Genomic DNA, 19,107 nt, shown 5'->3' on the forward strand with positions numbered 1-19,107 from the left:
TTAACAGCTATTCGAGGGATTGTAATTAAAGCTGCTCTTCATAATATACATTACATTTTTCACCTTCATTGTGGGAGGTGTGCGTGGGTCCTTGTGTTGCTGCTGTCGTTGCTTGCCATGGCTAAAAAGGATTAACCCATTGGGCTCTGTGGTCCTGAAGTCGAATGAAATGGATCCTGCCTTCTTCGCTGTCCACTTGCTCAGTGCAACATAAGACTCTGGGGTGTCAAAGGTCACCGGGTCCAGCGTGGCCACACTCTCACATTTGAAGGACACCACCCCACTTACCTGGGGAAGATGGAGGCATAAAACATTTGACAATTTTGGTTCTGACAATGATGTCTTGTGAATATCCATTGAATTAAAATACAACCAGCTGCTTCCAGCTGTGAATGAACTTAACATCAAGCGCTTCTGGCTACCTCTCAAAAATATAATCCTACTGACTTAACACTCCAACAGTAAAAGTATTACAGGGTCTGACAGAAGGTTTCAATTCAAAACGGTGCCTGTGAAATATGTACAAGAGAATAAGGTGTTGTCTGGCTGAAGTTGTACCTTCATCTTTGGGTCTCCCTGTTTAGCCAGTCTAGACAGCTCCAACCGTACATCATTATTCTTGTACACCACCTTCAGGGGAGCGGATTGAGGGGGAAAGAATAAAACGTGAATTCACTTTTAGGTTAAACAAATGCAAGCCACTTTCTCCCCGTGTACCCCCCTCCTTGAATTCCTTTAAAATATTTCTGGCACGAAACAGAATTCGACTTTTATTTCCACATTATTTTTACCACAGTAAACCAAAAGAATAACACCCTAGGAGAATGCTGAAGAGATGAGGAGGAGCTGTTTTTAATATGACCAAACATCTAACACGTAACATTCTTTCATTCTGTTTTTTTGTTTTGTTTTGTTTTTTTTATTCAAGTGTTTTGGTGTTTTTATATGAAAGTGACAACCTTAAAACCAGCAAACCAATCATCTTTTGATAAGTTCCATCTGTCGCCACAGCTTGAATAATCGCTTTTACTTTTTCTGTTTCTCCTTCCTTTCCCTGACCCAGTACGCTCTCTGACTGAGCTGTGTAAAGAGTGTAAAGAGTGTGCTTGTGCTGAGCATTTTGATGTCAAGAGGGACAAGCACAGACAGACTCTGCTTTATTAATCCAGGCCTGTTTCTATGACCTGTGAGCAATTCAGCAACATTAAAAATCTCTCCTCTGCATCAGCTTTTCACCTATGTTTTTAATTTTCTGAATGTTATTTGCTTCTGTGTGTGTGTGCGTGTGACTGTTGTGCAATGAAGGTGATTCTTGAATATAATATTAGCTGCAAGTGTGCAAAATGGTGCTGGCGTGTGGGTGTTTGTTCGTGGGTGCACTGCACAAAATGCACAAAATTGTTACAGCTGTGATCGTTCATGCGCGTGATTCACTGCATACATCTTAATTTGCTCACACGGATTATCATATCATCATATTAAATATGTAAATGTGCCAGTGGAGGGTTCACTTTGACAGAGGCAGCCTCGTTTAAACACCATCAGTCTTAATGAAGCAACACAGAGCGCATTCACCACTGATACAGATAGCTCTCTGTTTGGCACATCATCTGTCGGCTTGTTTGGTTGTTTGTTTATGCCTCTGTGTGACTCTGTTTGAACGAAATGGAGACTTAGGCAGGGTATGCATATAATGGATATGAGAACGTATTTGGGAGTTTTGTTGTGTCAAGTATAGTGAATGCATATGTATGTCTGTTTGTGTTTGACTATTTTTGTTGGTGTTTGTGGATTTATTTGGTATATTTGTGCACTCCTGCAGTGTCTACATGCAAGGATTGTGTTTTCATGTACATGCATATGTATTAGTGTGTTCTCACCAGTGTGTCATGTGAGTTTTTGTTGTTGCAGTGTTGTGGCCCATTTCAAGCACAGGAGATAGATGGAACGTCTCTGTGGCGTAGCTAATTAGCATGTTAGTGCTTAGTGCTGTATCTACTCCCTCAACGACACTCATCACTGATTCTCTCTGATGCTTGGGAGGGTGTGTTTGTGTCTGGGACTGTTTGTGTGAGTCTGCCAAATGGAAGTATTTCTGTGTATGTGTGTTCTTTATGAGATAATGTGCGTAAAATGTTGGCGTGATGCACGACAGAAAGGGAGAAAGAATAAGGTTGAAATAAATACAAAAACTGAGGAAAAATAGATAGATCTGCATTTCTGAAAACTTGAGAGGACACAGAAATCTGTCAGACGTGTATGTGAGCCAGGCTGTGCAATAATTAAATATTATCACCCATCAGCTCTCAGTGGACTCATATTATGAAGGAATCATCATGTGGTGATTATATCAGTGGCTTATCCTTTTTGAATTAATAATTCTGACCAAACTGTAGTAAAGAACCAGCAAAATAAGTTACTGAAGTAGTTGTTTCATTTGTGACTTTGCATTTGCTGTGTCACAAAACAGAAAGTTATTAATTTAACAGCCTTATCATGTCACCTAGAACAAGTATCAGTTCATCAAATGCTTTGTCTATGTGCAGGCGTAATCATATGCATATAAAAATCATACATGCACCCCACCTCTTTGAGACAGCCCATGAAGTTATTGCTGACAGGCGATCCGGGAAGGTCAGCAGTGCTGGGGCTCCCTCCCACGTAGAAGAAGTCATCAGAGCCCAGCATAGTGTAGTCCTCCTGGGTGTAGCCCGTGGTGGTCAGGATGCCGTCCACAGAGATGGTCACCTACACAACAAAGCACAGGGAAAGGACACGCTATATACTCACACCAAAGGCAGCGCTAAGCGCTAGCTAGGCGCTGACCAGCCAAATTAGCCCCCGTCACTCTGGTAACCAATGTGTATGCATTCTGGTTGGGAAAAGGCCTGATTGGTTTTGGGAATTGGCCAGTTGTTCTGGTGGGATTTTGATTTGGTGTGATTGGATTAGTGCTAACTGTGTAGTGTAATTGAGTAATGGTGCCTCCTGACTTTGTTATTATAAATGGGTTTTGGAATATGTTGCTAAGCACTTGTGAATGCCACTCAGTATCTCACCCTATAGTTATTAATATAATCTGTCTCTTCATCTCCTCTTTGTATACTCAGAATCAGACTATTGAGTTCTGCCTCCTTCTATCTGTCAGCAGCAGTTGTACCGGATGACAACTAGATCCTGTGTGTGATTAATAAAGATTTACTGTTACCCAAAGCTTCAGGGCCACCATTGGTGGTTTATGACTCTCCACACCCCGATTTCAATTCCAGTCTATTACCCTGTCACTGCATTGTACTGACTTTACAAAACAGACTAAACCAACACAATTTGTGCAGCGGCGCATTTAAGGCTAGCCTCCATTCTAGGTGCAATAATTCCACCTGTCCAGTATCATCTTTCTCTCTCCGCCAAAGACTCGCCCCTGCTTTATCCTTAAGCTAAAATATATAGCTTGATTTAGTCCTTGTATACTAACCACGTTCTTTAATGCTCCACCTACAGTGACTCTGTTACTAGTGTTCCTCTGCAACACCTTAGACAGTCAAGGGGCTTTAAGCCAGTACACATAGCCAAGTCTGTCACACGTAAATCACAGTTAGTGGTATGTTATCACTTTGATATTCTACAGTACATTAATGTCCATGTTCAACTGCTCATAAAGGTTGTGAGCACTTTACTTCCCCACTACATTAAGACGGTATCATCGCCAGGCAAACTTGCCCAGCCAGCCAGGCAGGTGTTAGTAAAGTTTCCACAGGCTTCAACGTGCTATACAGTAGTGTTAGTACTATTTACATGTTAGTAGTTGTTAGTTGTTGCACTGCTGGCAGCCACAGTGATGTTACTGGTGTCAGGCCAAGCTGTGTGGGATTACTGATGTTAGGGTCAATGATTTGAATGTTGTTAGTAGTTGTGATGATGTTATGTTATTGTGCTGTTAGGGTGATTTGTGATGATGGTGTTAGTTAGTTAGTGGTCTGGGGGGTTTGTTAGATCAGCGAGTCTGAATGAAATGACACATGGACGGGCACACACAAATTGATGTGCACACACGCACAGGTGTTAAATGGGTTATGGCTCATTCCACACATACACACACACACACGCGCACACACACACACACACACACACACACAGTCACATAAATATATTAACATGCAGCCTGTTCCTCTCTCTGCATGCAGCTACTGGCAAAGAGGACACAGTCAATTAAAAAACGACAACAGAGGAACAGAATGAATCATAGCCCAATGAACAACATGCACTGGCAGAGTGGCAGACAAAAAAGTCAAAAGAATAAAAAGAGGGGCAGGAGGGACCTCTCTATCCATTATACGGACCAATCAGAGAGAGGAAGGGGTTTCTGAGTCACACCATGCAGGAAGGGGAGGGCTCGCCTTTTGCGTGCAGGTGAGGGATGAGCCAATCAGTACACGCCTACATGTTACAGAGGATGATGTAGTGAAAAAAACGGTAGAGAAAGGGGGTAGAGGGGGAAATTTAAAAAAAAATAAAATAAATAAAAAAAGTGGTTGGCAAGGAGGAGGGGGTGGGGACTTTTTAAGCGTAAACGATTACCAACCGCATTTATCCTTTTATTGGTTTAGTTTTGATGTCTATGGTTCAAAAGGAAATAGACACGGGGCAAACCCAAACTAAGAAACAATTAGAATGATATCTACCGAACAATGGAGTTTGTTTACCATAGCGTGTCCAATGCCTGAGTGCTTTGTAGAAGAGGGGGAGAAAGGAAAGCAAAAAACTGTGAACAGAACAACTTCGGGAACAAAAAAAGGAAAGCTAGATTGCCTCTGCTGAGGTTAATAAGTTGGTTGGAGTGGTTTCGCTAGGAGAAGGGCACAGGTTAGGTTAGTAGAATGAATCATTCCATGGATGGTGGTTAGTTTCACTAGCAGGTTAGTAAAGTTAGTAGTCAAGTTAGTAGTACAAACAGGCAAACGGCAGAGGCAGGGCACAGGTGGGTGACAAGCACCTGAGTGCTAGTGACCCTCAGTTTTCTCTAGTTCAACTTCACTCTCATTCACTCACGCACACACTCGCTCACTCACACACAATTGAAAGAGCACTCACCTAGAGCTGAAAGCAGTGCTGGTCTGGTGGTTAACCCACTGTAAACTAAGACCAAAACCTCAGGTACTTTCTTCCTACCACAGCGTCACTGCAGTTGGACAACAGACCACTGACCGTAGCTTTTACATCGATTAGTTCTGCTGTGGACTATATTCTTTTTAGCTGGAACATCTGCAGCCGCCATTGTGGTTCACCATAAGACTCAAATACACATTGGATCTATGGAAATAATGAACTGGAACTAGTGTTACTAATTACAATTATATATATTTTTTTTTCTAACTACCTCTAAAACTAATTTACTCATTATTTAATCTGTTAACTAACTAAACTAGAAATGAAAATCAAGTTCCCAGGGCTTAAGGTGGCATCTTCAAAATTCTTGTTTGGTCCAATCAATCCACAGCCAAATGATGTTCAATTCACAGTGACATAAAACAGACAAATATTGGATGCTTATGCTTAGATTATGACTTGTGCAATTAATCACAATGGTCCTAATTCTTACAGTGCTTAGTCTATCTCTTTCCATCTTTTTGTCCCTGCCTATGACCCTCGAAATTTCTCTCCACCAAAGTTTCAGTATTGCAACTTGTTTCATATCTCCTCTCCTCCTCCTTTGGTCGCTCACTCGTCCATCTCCTGTTGTCTGGTTACCTGTCTCAGGTTGCGGGTGACCTTGACGTCGTGCCAGTTGTTGTCGTTGAACTTGCCGTTGACGGGCTCGACCAAGGCCTCAAAGGCCCCAGAGCCAAGGTTGATGACAAGTGACACGGCACCGTTCTTCAGTGCCAGGTTGACATAGTCGGCTGACTTGCCAGTGTGCAGCATCAGGCCGTTGCGCTGCAGTGTCTTGAAGGAGAGCGTGATTTCATCGCTGCTTGACTGGATGGGGTTGGGTGACAGGTCATAGCAGAAGTACTCAGAGCCCTTGAAGGTGGCAACATACTCCTCACGAGCTGAGAGAAAAAGAGAGAGGTGGGAGAGCGAGAAGAGGAGGAAATAACAAAGAAGCGATGAAACCATCACACTTGTGTTAGACATTATCATGATTGCGATATTACAGTATTACTTCTTCCTACACTGTTCTTCACAATATGTTCAAAGATGATAAAATGGTGGGTGTTCATCAGAGCAAGCCAAGTGAAACAAAGCTCAGCTGGGGCTGGTTAAATTTGATTCAGATGTGCAGTACAGAACATATTGTTGAAGATGCTGAGAATGTTGTTATTGTCAAGCAAAGCCTCACTGATGCCAGATCTTGGAAGAAACACTTCCTTCCATACCTCTAATCGTACCATGGAGTGGTGTATAAACAAGCTTTGATCACTCATGTGGGTTGGAGATTAAACAGTGTGGCTGTGAGAGAGAGAGAGTCATGAGTCTGTAGAATCCAAACTCGTTACGAAACCTGCCATCCTCTCTTTTGAGAGAACAGCTGTGCTGGCAGTCTGAAGTGATGTGGTCTTGTTTGACAACATAGCTCATTTCGTGATGTTCGTCAAAAGCCCAAATTTGTGTCTGCTTATGTGTGTGTGGTGGAAGTAAAAGTTAGAAAGGTTCGGAGAAGAATGGAAAAAGCAGATAATGAACACGGAGAACAGCCTGAAAGAAAAATGGCAACCAAAAGCTCCGTAGCAGGATTGGCCAATTAGAATTCAGAATAACAGACAGCCAATAGCAACTTACCTTACACATCCTTAGTGACCCCCAAGGACACTAGACCAAGGTTTCGCAATCCATCATCCTTAAGCTCACGCTCTGTTATCTACTGTCTCACACCTACTCACACAAGTGCGCAACCATATATGCAAGCAAGCCAAGGAACAACGATGCACACCTACACACATCTGCTTAAAGAGAAAAAAAAGATCATACTATTGTTGTTGGCATACACAAGCAGGGGTGACATTATCTGCCTCCTTAACACCCATCCCCGCTGAAGCTTCACCCTTCCTCTGCATCCGCTCTACCATTCTCCTCAACACCGTCCCCATATCTCTCACACCTCAACAGTTCCTTTCCGCACCCCCCCCCCCCCCCGCTGCCTGTGGCACAACCACCATCTTGTAGTTCATGATAATGAGGAGAGCAGAAGGGAATTTAACACACACTAGGTCAGGCTGGAGCAAGAAAGACACTTGGTGAGGAACTGCTGGAGAGGAGGGGGAAGGCGGGGGTTGCCACGTAATGAACAGACTGAAGTGTAATAGGTTATTAAGGTAGTGAGAAGCCAAGAGACGAATGTTGAAATGGAATCGGCTGCACTTGAGTGAATATAACTCAGAAAGAATAATGAGAAGGAAAAAGTGAAATATATCACAATTCAACGAGCAATTGTAGCAAATTGTCTTTCTTTCCTTCTGTTGCATGAATAAAATCCCTGAGTGTGCATGCCAATATGAGTGAAAAACAACACGTTGTTTGCCAGCATGTGTGAGTCCTCCCTGTTTTATGATGCCTTCCCTCCCAGCATGTTAATTATGAGTGTGTGCAGAAGTGTGCAGAAGTGTGTTTATGTGTGTGTGCATACCTCAGAAGAAAAAAAAAATTAACTCTGTGACCAAGCTTATGAGTGTGTACATGTGCATGGAGAAGTATATTCTCTTTATGTGCGCGTGAAATGTGCGGGGGTGTGGGTGGGTGCTGGTCTCTGTAAATATTGGTGTATTGCTGTCAGAAAAGCTATTACCAACTCGGGGCCTCGGGCTAGTCTTTACTGAGAGGAGCGAGAGTGAGGAGGAGGAGGGAGACGCACACAAGAACCAACACACACATACAGAAAAAAAGAATGGCACATACACACTGACACACACATGCAGACACGTAGACAAATGTAGATGAGGTGTCAAAGTGAGAAGAGAAAAGGGGGGTGAGTTGTTCACAATGAGAACACACGCAACCGTCCAACAGCATTCTAGCAGTAATTTACAGAGGTGCCATTAGGCTTCAGTGTTGTGCTCCACCATTCTGTTGCTAATTTACAGACATGTCATTAGACCAGACAGGAGCACATAAAGCATCTCTGCATCGATCTGGAAGCTCTGGCCTGCAAACACTCACTCCTTGTTCTATTACATCACATGCACAACAGCCAAATCAGGCAGGGAAATTCATATTGGGTCAACGTGGGCACAACGATAAACATCTCTCTTGCATGCACGTTACGGACAAGCACGCGCATAAAAACGCATGCTCCTGACCGAGCAGGTTAGGGTGGATCTGTTGTAGCTCAGATAAATGGACTGAGTCGGTATTAGCTCAGAGTAAACAGTGAGACAGACACTGACATGCACACCGCATGTCGAACTTCATCCTGTGGAGAGAACTGTCGATCAAAGCAAGTGAAAGGACAAATACACTGAGCGAGGAGCAAAACTCCAACGAGAGGAATATAAAGAAAAGAAATATCATAATGCTAATTTATCCCATTTATAGATTTAAAGCTTAAAAGATAAATGTTTATATTATTTCATGTATGACCTCATTGTTGTAATGATGAGCAGATTACCCAATTAATTGATTGGTCATTGGACAGACAATCCATATCAACTGGATTCTCAGAGGAAAATACTAATATGCTAATAATAATAAGCTTCAAGCTCAGCTTTTGAAAGTTGAGGATCTCTGTTCTACATCATTGTGAATCGAATATTATGAATTTGGGTAAACAAAATAGGCAACACAGAGATGTTTTCTTATGACGATGGGCAATTTTTTCATTATCTTAATGCGTAAAATCACAAATGGATGGCTTGAAAATGTATCAGCGGTTTATTTGATGCTAATCTCTGGCTGCATATTATTCTTATGCTGCAGCTTTATCTGACTGAAAAATGTATTTCATTTTTCACTCAGCTCTCCCTTGAAAAACAGATCTTGAAAGGCAACTAAAGGAAAGAAAGATTGAAAAAAATGTAAAGCAGGGAGGTAGCTCAGTGTGTCTGGGGAAAAAAAAAAAAAAAAAAGAAAATATGCACGGACTAGAAAAGCAAAGAAGCGCAGAATGATCTATGAAGGCTACTGTATAGGGGGAATCAGGAAAATGTAAAGATGGAGCGTGATTGGCATTAGACCTTGAAGGCTATCATTAAACTAATACTCTAATGAATAAAGCATTCTGTGGGGAGGCAGCAGGGAGTCAGTGAATAACTGATCTGATGGTTGCTGCTAGGACCAGCTGCAACTTCTAACCATCAAACACTTGATCTCGCTGTGTGTCTCATATGGCTTTGTCTCTTCTCATGGGTCTCCTCCTCAACATTTCACACACTAATTTCTCATTTCCATGGCAACCCCATGTTGCAGGGGGGACATGGCAAATATGAATGTGCTCCTGCATGTGTGTTTCAGGGAGAGGGAAACAGGAAGAAAAATGGAAAAGGAGGGCGAGAGAGAGAAAGAGTGATTGAGTGAACAGTACATTATCATGGACAGCTGTACTGAATCAAAATGGCGGATGGAGGCTGGGAGCACATCAGGGGAGCCAACATTATACAGCACCTGATAGCGGGAGCAGGGTGGAAAAGAAGCAGGACAGAGAAAAAGGGAGAGCTACACAGGGGGAATGTTAAAGAAGGAGTGAAAACGGGGAGACGGAGGGACTCATTGAGATGGGGGACACAAAATGTAAGGGTGAGAGGACAGAAAGAGGTAGAGGGATAGAAAGAGAGACAAGGAAGGGGAGTGGCAGAGAGTGAGGGATGGATGACTCGAGAGAACGAGTAGAAAGAAAAATGCTGGTGTATCTAAATCCTAGTGTAGCAAGCCTCAATCATGGCAGCCCTGTCATTCTGAAGATAGCACACTGCAATTCCCCTGCACCTCGTTTTTAGCCCACCATGCAGTTCTGCTATCAGCTTCTCTCAGACCGTCCGCACACGCAGAGGCGCACACGCAGAGGCGCACACACACACACACACACACACACAGCATAAAGTCAAACATCCTGCATGAAGCATCCCTCCTTAATAACAGACAGGTGGATTAACTATATACTCATAGAGTATACAGATAGATGACCAGTGTAGGAGATGTATGTAAATGCATGCTAATATATGCATAGTCTCCATATTAACTTAAAATGTGAAAATCCATACAGTCAAGTTCACTAGAGGATACGGCGACTGCTGTTTCCATCTCTACCAAGTGATATACAACATCTGGCTTAGAAACTGATTGGGCTATCACATCACAGCCAGGGGAGCAATACTGTAGAGAAGGATATTACCGTTAGAATGCAAGTGACAGATTGGTTGTCTGCGACGTTAAGATCTTATTCTTCTTTTTGTTGTTGTTGTTCTTAAATCCAAGGCATTCATTTCCAACATCAGATATACGGTGCCGTTTTAAAAATGTGACTCTGGCTCTTGCTACTGGTCCAAGCGTCAATGTCACATTGCAGTATCGGTAAGGAGCAAACTATATATTTTTACGGCAGGGCTGCTTAAAAAAAAAAAAAAAAAAAAATTTAATAAATTTAAAATTAAATAATGATAATAATATTATCATTATATAATAATATTTCATTTTCTGATTATTGTCTTATTTAACTGAATAAATACTGCCATATCTTAAGCCCAATGTGATGTCACCATATGCCTTTATATGTCTGACCAAACATAAAAATGATGAAAAGCAAGTTCTCAACATTTTTGGCCTTTTTAACTTTCAGAATGAAAGATAATGGCTCATCAAAATATGAGTAATCACTGCACCTTTTAAAAGACTAACTGAAATAAAAAGACAATTAACACATTAGTCAGTACCAAAAGGGATAAGCCCAATGGTTTGATCTACAAAGAGATATAAAACAAAAAATGTTCATCACAGGAACATAATGTATTTAAAACCCAAAAGCATTTAACTTGCTGAACAAAAAAACAGACAAAAGGAACATTTATGACTGCCAAGTGTGGTGTTTACAATAAACTCCAGCTAAATTTACGTAAGACAAGTAGAATGTAGCCTGAATAATATGTGCTGTCCACTGCATTGTATTTTATTTAGAGAAGAAAAACAAATAACACACTTCCTGCCATTATATCCAATCTTTTATTTTGTTTCCCTTTTGTTTCTCTTATCTGTGCTCATCGCTCTCTGTCTTTAGCTTGAATTTGGCCTTCTCTCTGGTACCCAGGGAAACCGTTTTGTTTCCATGACAATGTCTGCAGGCAGAACAGCATATTTGTCTTAAGCTAGATAAGATCAGAGTCAGTTTCATCCTTTTTAGACACACATACACCCGCTCAGCAATGCACGGAAAACACACATATATGCATTATGGAACACTTGCACGTGGGAAGCCATCAAGAAGTGGGCATTAGCGCAAATGGGTGGCCAAACCAATTTGAAGGCAGACAGTTAAATATACCCGAATAGATGCATAACAATCAAAAGTCAGAGTTGCATGCATGCATATCCACACACAACCTCCACCGTTGCATAAACACACACACACACACACACACACACACACACTTAATGAAACTCTCTTGCAGAAGGTTGTTAACAAATAACAAGAGCATAAAGACCTATTTTCATAAAGGTAATGTAATGAGTATTTAATGAAATCGGTGGCTATTTCAGATGTTGTAGTTATGCCAGACAAGTACCACGAGTAAATGAGTGTGTGTGAGTGTGTGTGTGTGTGTGTGTGTGTGTGTGTGTGTGTGTGTGTGTGTGTGTGTGTGTGTGTGTGTGTGTGTGTGTGTGTGTGTGTGTGTGTGTGTGTGAGTGTACTCAGCCATGTGTTTGTTCTTGTCTTGGCAAACAGCAAAGAAATGAACTTCAAATGCCAGATGGGGTACTGAAGTGAATCGCCAATTGGGCCACTACCTTCAGCAACCACCCAGACATAATGGAAATAGCTAGAATAGGCATTGGACAAATGAAACGGTGATTAGCCTTTTTAGGGATTGTGTGTGTGGCAGTCTTTGATGACATATCTACATTCGTGATGAATACCATCCTGGTTGATGCGAGACTGTGTCAAGTCGGGGAGTCCAAGGAGAGTCACAGAGCCCCTGCTGTGAGACGCTGCAGTCTTATCTCCCCTCCTCTCCCCACAACGTGTCCGACCTTCTCTTTCCGCCTCTTTTCCCACTTGCTGAATGTGCTCCTATCTTTCCTCACCATCACTTTTCTCCACTCCCTTACCCGACTGTCCCCCCCCCCCCCCCCACACACACACACACACCTCCTCCCCACACTCCCCTCACACTCTCGCAGCCAGCCTCCACTCTATCTTTTCCCTTCATCCTCTGTAAATGGGAAGTCCGTTTGATGTCTTTATTTTTAGGAGATAACAGGGTGCATGGGCTTCGTGTGTTCCCTATTAACGCTGCAGTGAATGCGCAAAAATGTAAATGTCTAAAGTTGCTAACAGGACGGTAATTGCATACAATTACGAACAAATGTCTACATTTACCAGTGGGATTGCAACACATTTCCCATGGTGAACTCCGTAACTCTGTATCTTCTCGGTAATGTCAGGGGAGAGCTCTCTATGTGGTGCTGTGACTTTCATTACACAAACTGCATGGGTGTTAAGCATTAATGAGCGTGGTAGTACAGTACTGTAATGGGTGCAAGTAGAACAGAGCAAAGGCTGAATTAGCCCAATTAGTGCAGAGGGTATATCTGGAAAAACTGTACATTTTGCAATAAAAACTTTTTTGCAGTTGCTTTATCACTGCTGATGGCCAAAGGGGGCACAACTTCAAATGTTTTTTTGTTTGTTTGTTTGTTTGTTTGTTGTTTTTTTCACACTTTAAGCTGTGGCCATCAGGATGGAAAAACATGGCCATCACTGCGTCTTAACACCAAGCAGCTTCCTCTCACCCCGAGTTGGGAAATGTTCACTTGCTATATTATGTCTACAGCAGTTAGCATAACAGTTACAGTGTTAGATGATCGATTAGATGCTTTTACAAGAATGGGTGATAAGATATAAAAACGTTTGCTGTAAATGTATGATTGAATAACACAGATAAATCTGTGTTTACAACATGGACAGTTAATCCTTACTTCCTTTCTGCTTCTCTCCTTCCATTATTTATCATTTTACCTACTTATTTTTCAGTTAGTTCATGCTTGTCTGTCTCTTTGCATTGGCCTGTGATGGGGCGACCTGTCCAGGGTGACCCCGTCCTCACCCAGAGTGTGCTGGGATTGGCTCCAGCATCCCCAGTGACCTAGTAACAGATAAGCAGTAGAATATGAATGGATGAATGAATTTTTCAATTTAATGATTCATCATTAAGTGAAATATTTAGTGTTGGTTGATTTCTGATCAACAATAGGTCATAGGAGAAACAAACCAAAACTATTTTGATGATTAAGTTAACATTGTAGTTGCTTCAAATCAAATCTAGGGAAACATCACTACCTTTCTTCACAATTTTCCAACATTTATTAGACAACACACCATATTGCTTGATCAGTATGATCAGGAGATTATTTCATAATTAAAATAATCATTAGCTTTCCTCCTAAATGATATAAAAAGGCAATAATTAATTCATGTTTTTTGGTATATTATACTTTATAATCACTATAATGTATTAATAATCACAATGATTAATCTTAAATAACAGCCCTGAGTTAGATGAGATGCTCTAAAGGGATAAATTAAACAGACCAGTATCTGCTTTATTCATTTCGCTTCAGTGCTTGCATTTTATTGAAGAATAATCAGTCCTTGTGTGATTTATTATTAGGGCTCTTGGATGGTGATGAGTAAGAGGTAGGAGACATGTTGTACTTTGCTGATACTGACTGGTTCCTCTTGTCTTGGCGTCTGCTACCACTCCCAACACCACATATGGTGGAGTCAGCACGGAGCTTGTCCGCTATATGCATGGATATGTGTGTGTGTGTGTGTGTGTGTGTGTGTGTGTGTGTGTGTGTGTTGTTAGAAAAGCCTGCACATGTGTATGTCCGGGAGATTATAAGCGAGGTGGATTGAAAAAAAAACAATACACACAAGACAGTTTTAAAGAGAAAGCCTAGGAGGCTGAGCATGTGTGTATGTGTGTAGCCTGTTCCTGAGTAGTGGGCGTCCATCTGCGTTTTATATTTTTTTGTCATAAGACAATGTGTTAAAATGAGCTGCTTTGATTGCCAACGCTTTATGAGTCACAAGTGATGACTCACAATCCACCTCCCCTGAATAAACACTCAAGTCACAAAAGACACACACCCACAAACATACAGACACACACCCCGTTGTCTTTTCATCCACTGACCATGAAGAATATGTGCAGGCAGCCTTACTCATGCATATTTACACTGAACACACACTCACTCACCTACTCAGGGAGCACTCTCTAAAGGTTATTGTGTGCGAATGTGTGTCTGTTTGTCTGCCTGTTCACGTAGATGCATGTGTAAAGGTCACTTAAAGCAAGGCTGACCACTTGCCTATGCTGTGCACAGATTGTTGGATTGATATTGAGAACACTTGACCATTCAGTCAAACAACAACTATTAACCAAATGGCCCACTCCACAGATGAAATATAGAAATAAATATAAGAAACAAGCATCACTGCCAATTATATCCAAGAGCCATTCCTCAATCCTATTCAGAACCTACAATCATTCATTCACCCACAACCCTTCATGGTCTATTCTTGGCCAGACAGAGAGAAGAGAAAGGGCAAAATCTGCTACTTGGCTTTAAGCACATTTTCCATCCAGATTATTGCTACTCAATACTTTTCAAAAAAGGAAAAAAAAATCCATTTCCCCCTCTTCCTTTGGCTCCTCGATACTTATGAAAATCCAATTTGGCTTCCTCTTTTCTTTCTTCGCTCCACAATTCGTGCATTTTCACCCACTCAAAGTGATTAGTGATCTGTGGGTATCGTTTCCAGAGAGAATGATAGCTGTGTTTTATGGAGGAGGGGAAAGGTCCATGGTTCCCCATCAGGGACGATGTCCCTCGGAGAATGACTGGGCTGGGAGGGCAGACAGGAGCACCACTGTCCCTTTGCAGATACAGGCAGTTTCTCTACATCACAGGAGAGAAGACGACTCACTTTATCTTTTCCTCGCTTCCCTCTTTCCCTCTCTGCTCACTCTATCATTCATTCCTTTAGCTCCTCTCTCACAGGCACAGTCTCTTTTTCTCAATTTCTCCAGCACACACACACACACAAGCAGACACACATACCATATATCTTTCTAAGACACCCCTCCCCGCAACCCTCCACCCCCTCAAAGAAACTCATTTCAGCTTTGCGGGCTCCTCAAAAAGCTTCTTTACGCTGAGCTAACCTAAGCTAGGCTTCGTCTGCACCATTTGACAGCCTTTACATCTCAGTATGCTGAGCAAAAACACACTCACCCAAACACACACGCAGCTTTTTCATGTGTACAGTTGCTGAAAGAGACTTCAAAGGTATGAAAAAAAAAAAAGGGAGAGAGAAGCATCGGCCACGGTTCTACTTTCAGCCTATCACAATTCAAACATCCGTAGTAGTGTGGGCATTCACTATACACAAATACACCAAATGCATTGTGTAATAATGCTGGAAACATATGTTAATGCATGTCAGTCCTTAAGTAGGTGATTTAAAATGCTGAGCATAAGCCAGATGAAGCAATTAAAATTTCACTGCCACCTGGATGATTCATGGCAGATACTTTGGGACACAAACTCCAGCACTTGGAGCTTACTTAGCAATCAAAACACAGCAAACCCAGATAGAAATACAGTTGACAGAGTATTGATGTCTCCCTGTGATAGAATGGAGACAGCTTTAGTCAAGTTATTTCTATCCACCAGCATGGGTGAACATTTCATTAAATACACTGCAGCCCTGCCACAATGGGTGACAGCCATCATCATATCCTCTTTCATCCAGTCAAAAAGCACAACAGATTCAGATCAGCGTGTCACAGTCAGGCCTGTCTTCATGAGGGCCAATCAGTGTATTCATCAGCGTCATGCAGGGACAACCAATCAAGCAGGACCTACCTTCAGATTTTCAAGAGCACCGTAGGCCAGAGCTCCCATTCATTTGCACGCATGCACACACGCCTGAGTATGAACCTGCTCATACAGACATGCATCAGCAGCTTACCTTACCAAAAATAAAACATTCCAATTTAATGGCAACCAAAAATAAGAATTTGAAGCTGAACAGCTCTGCATGGGTTTTCATTACCATTCATACAAGAGCCTGTCAGTTCATTCAACTTCAAAACCAACCAAAAACAGCCCGTTAGCCAGACACATAAAAAGCATGGGGGGAGGGGGTACCTCTAAGTTTTCCTAAATTCACAGAGGGTGGTGTTCCAGGCAGTGAGAAAGAGGACAGGAAAGGAAAAAAAGAAGAAAAAAGGAGACAGGGGGCAGCAATGTGAGATTTGTTCATCAGTGAAGTTTTTTTTTTTTTTAAGCTGTGTTCAAACATAGTGGACAACTTGGGTGTTGAGGTAAAACAGCATTGCTTTCATACACTGCAAAAACATCTGCTCAAAACATGCACTTGATGATGTAAAGAATCGGCTACCGCAGAGCGAGACATGCTGGAAGCCGATGAAAAGCTATGGACGAATGTGTTTGAATGTTTCTGTGAAAACTGCCAGTCATTGATTCAAGCCCTGATGTAAAAGCGCATATGCACACATGGTTACATTGTGTGTACAGAGACATGCACGCACACACGTAAATGTACACACACACAATGCTCCCACTTCCTCAATCATACAGATGAGAGAAAATGAGATGAGTTGGAAGAGTAAAGACCAAATCAAACCATCCATGGAGTCAGTCGGTCAGTCAGGCCCTTTGCTGCATTTCCATGACCTGGAACTTTGCCAAGTCTAACCCAGCCAGGCGCCATCAAGCTGAAGCCATCTACTCCCTCCCATTAGCCCTCCCACATCAGCGACCATAATTATCACATGTATATCCCAGCAGAAGTTGCTCTCAGGCTCATCACTCTTCTCAAAAAATTAAACCAAAAAATGATTTTCACAGTCCAAGTCATCCATTTCAGTTTAAATTAAAACTGCAATTTCTGATGAGACCAAATGGGATCATTTGAAATGAAAAGAAACTCAATTATGCCATAAAACTGACCTTAGTTCAGTGCCTAGAGAGACAACTTCCTCCAGTGCCAGGTGGTGATGAAGTGGGGGAGGGATACAGGGAATTGTGAGTGTGGGGGTGAAGAGGAAGGGGGTGATGGTATAGCAGTGGACAACAGGAAGTGAGGTAAGAGGAGGCCATACCTTGGTCGCCAATCATCAGGTGTGCCAGACCTTTAAGGAAAACAAGAGCACAGTCAGCACAGCAAAGGATTATGGGGTGTGATGTGTGTGCATTTGTGAATATGTGTTTTTTTTGTCATACTAGAGTTTATCAATGACATGCTTTGGAAGGCTTAAGTTCTCTGTGTTTGTTTTCTCTGTGTGAGTCCTTATTCCAAATGTCTTAAAAACTCGCTTTGTGTACACTTACTCATCCTAGGCAGCGATCCTACGTAAAAACAGGTGTGTACATAAGTGTTTGGACACAGCCATACAACTAGGTCGTATGCAGTACAATAGTGCATGTGCCAATGTCTGTTTAATCTTGACGTAAGAGCCACTTCAAATGATTGCACATGGGATATAGTACTTACCAGATGTCAGCAACACACCCCTAAATACCTACATAGACCAAGATACATTCATACTTTCTACCTCGCACTGTATTGCCATAACAGAAAATGTAATGAGAACAAGAAAGCCAGAAAGATAAGTGCATGGGAAAAGATATAAATGGCTTCAGAGAAGGTGGAAAGGAATGATGAAAATAATCGCACTAGATTAATGTGTTCTTGAGAATTGAGTTAGAACGTGAACAAGGGGCCATTAAATAAAAGAAGAAAAAGAGTTGTTTGAAAGAAGATTAAGAATAGAAATTCAAATATAGACAGGCAGACAGACAGACAGATGGATAGATAGATAGATAGATAGATAGATAGATAGATAGATAGATGTACAACCTACCTGGTGTGTAGCTGTGCTCTGGAAAGGTGTCGCAGCCGGCCGAGGAGAGAGAGAGACAGACATTCATTAACATGCATGCTCAGCCCTTGTACTTACTGTACATGCACACCCATCCAGGGTTACTTTGGTAACACACATGCAAATCCACGCAAACGTCACAATGGATACCATGCTGCACTGGTAGCCCAAATTAAAGTTTCTCTGAATATAGGCATACAGCAGCATTACAAAAAAATGCAGTCTGTTTCTATGACTCCACATATCTACAAATGCACATACAGAAGTACACACGCACACACATATACCCACCCACACTTGTAGATACCGAGGGTGGAGTGGGTGTGGGCATAGATTTACATTCCTACCTGTACGCTGGGATTCAAGAGCCTTTACCCCAGAACTTACCTTGCATCTGCTTCCTCTCCCCAGAGCCCCCCGACAGAAAGCATGCAACACATACACAAACACTCTCTCTCGCTCACTCACTCTGCCTTTTGCACATACAGACACACACGCACTAACATTGACTATGGCATTAATAATGATATGTAATAGCAGGGAAGACATGTAGGGATGGATTAGCAGTGCAGGAAGACGGGGGGGCATGCATGATTCAATACTTGGACAGAGTGTGCGTGTGAATGTTTGTTAGTGTGACAGTGTGAGTGTGTGTTGTCTGAGGTGTGTGCTCAACTGAGTGTTGCCTTGCCTCTGCCCTTGTGCTCGTAGCATGGCAGAAACAGGTGGAGCCAGTAGCATGCTAACAGCGATTTGCCCTCAAGGACAATGCAAGCCAGGCCAAGCCTAACAAGCCAGATTCACTCTGCCTTCACTGGCGGGCAGAATGGCTCGGACAGTAATTACATTTTTGCAAAGACCTGCTCAACCTCTATTAGTTTACTACAATTCAATTTTGAATATCTCAAATGGTCACTCGTTTCTTTGAAATTGATATTTTAATGTGGAACAAAACCCTAATGAAGAGCCCTTTCATCACACTAGTATCGTA

The 19,107-nt window shown here is 42.1% G+C and overlaps 1 protein-coding gene across 2 annotated transcripts in view; it reads right to left on the minus strand.

The window, feature by feature from the left end:
- The window catches only part of nrxn1a (neurexin 1a), a 52,081-nt gene that overhangs the window by 25,983 nt on the left and 6,991 nt on the right, over nt 1-19,107 (minus strand). The window contains exons 3-9 of one of the 2 annotated variants that reach the window (XM_029528313.1): nt 18,099-18,116; nt 17,337-17,366; nt 5,749-6,050; nt 4,704-4,727; nt 2,587-2,748; nt 559-630; nt 64-288 (exon numbers count right to left, since the gene is read on the minus strand). In XM_029528313.1, coding sequence (XP_029384173.1) covers nt 64-288; nt 559-630; nt 2,587-2,748; nt 4,704-4,727; nt 5,749-6,050; nt 17,337-17,366; nt 18,099-18,116 — 833 coding nt within the window. The remainder of the gene's footprint in view (nt 1-63; nt 289-558; nt 631-2,586; nt 2,749-4,703; nt 4,728-5,748; nt 6,051-17,336; nt 17,367-18,098; nt 18,117-19,107) is intronic. The other variant, XM_029528314.1, reaches the window with a different exon arrangement.

Source organism: Echeneis naucrates, chromosome 19 (assembly GCF_900963305.1).
Source record: "Echeneis naucrates chromosome 19, fEcheNa1.1, whole genome shotgun sequence".
NCBI lineage: Eukaryota > Metazoa > Chordata > Actinopteri > Carangiformes > Echeneidae > Echeneis > Echeneis naucrates.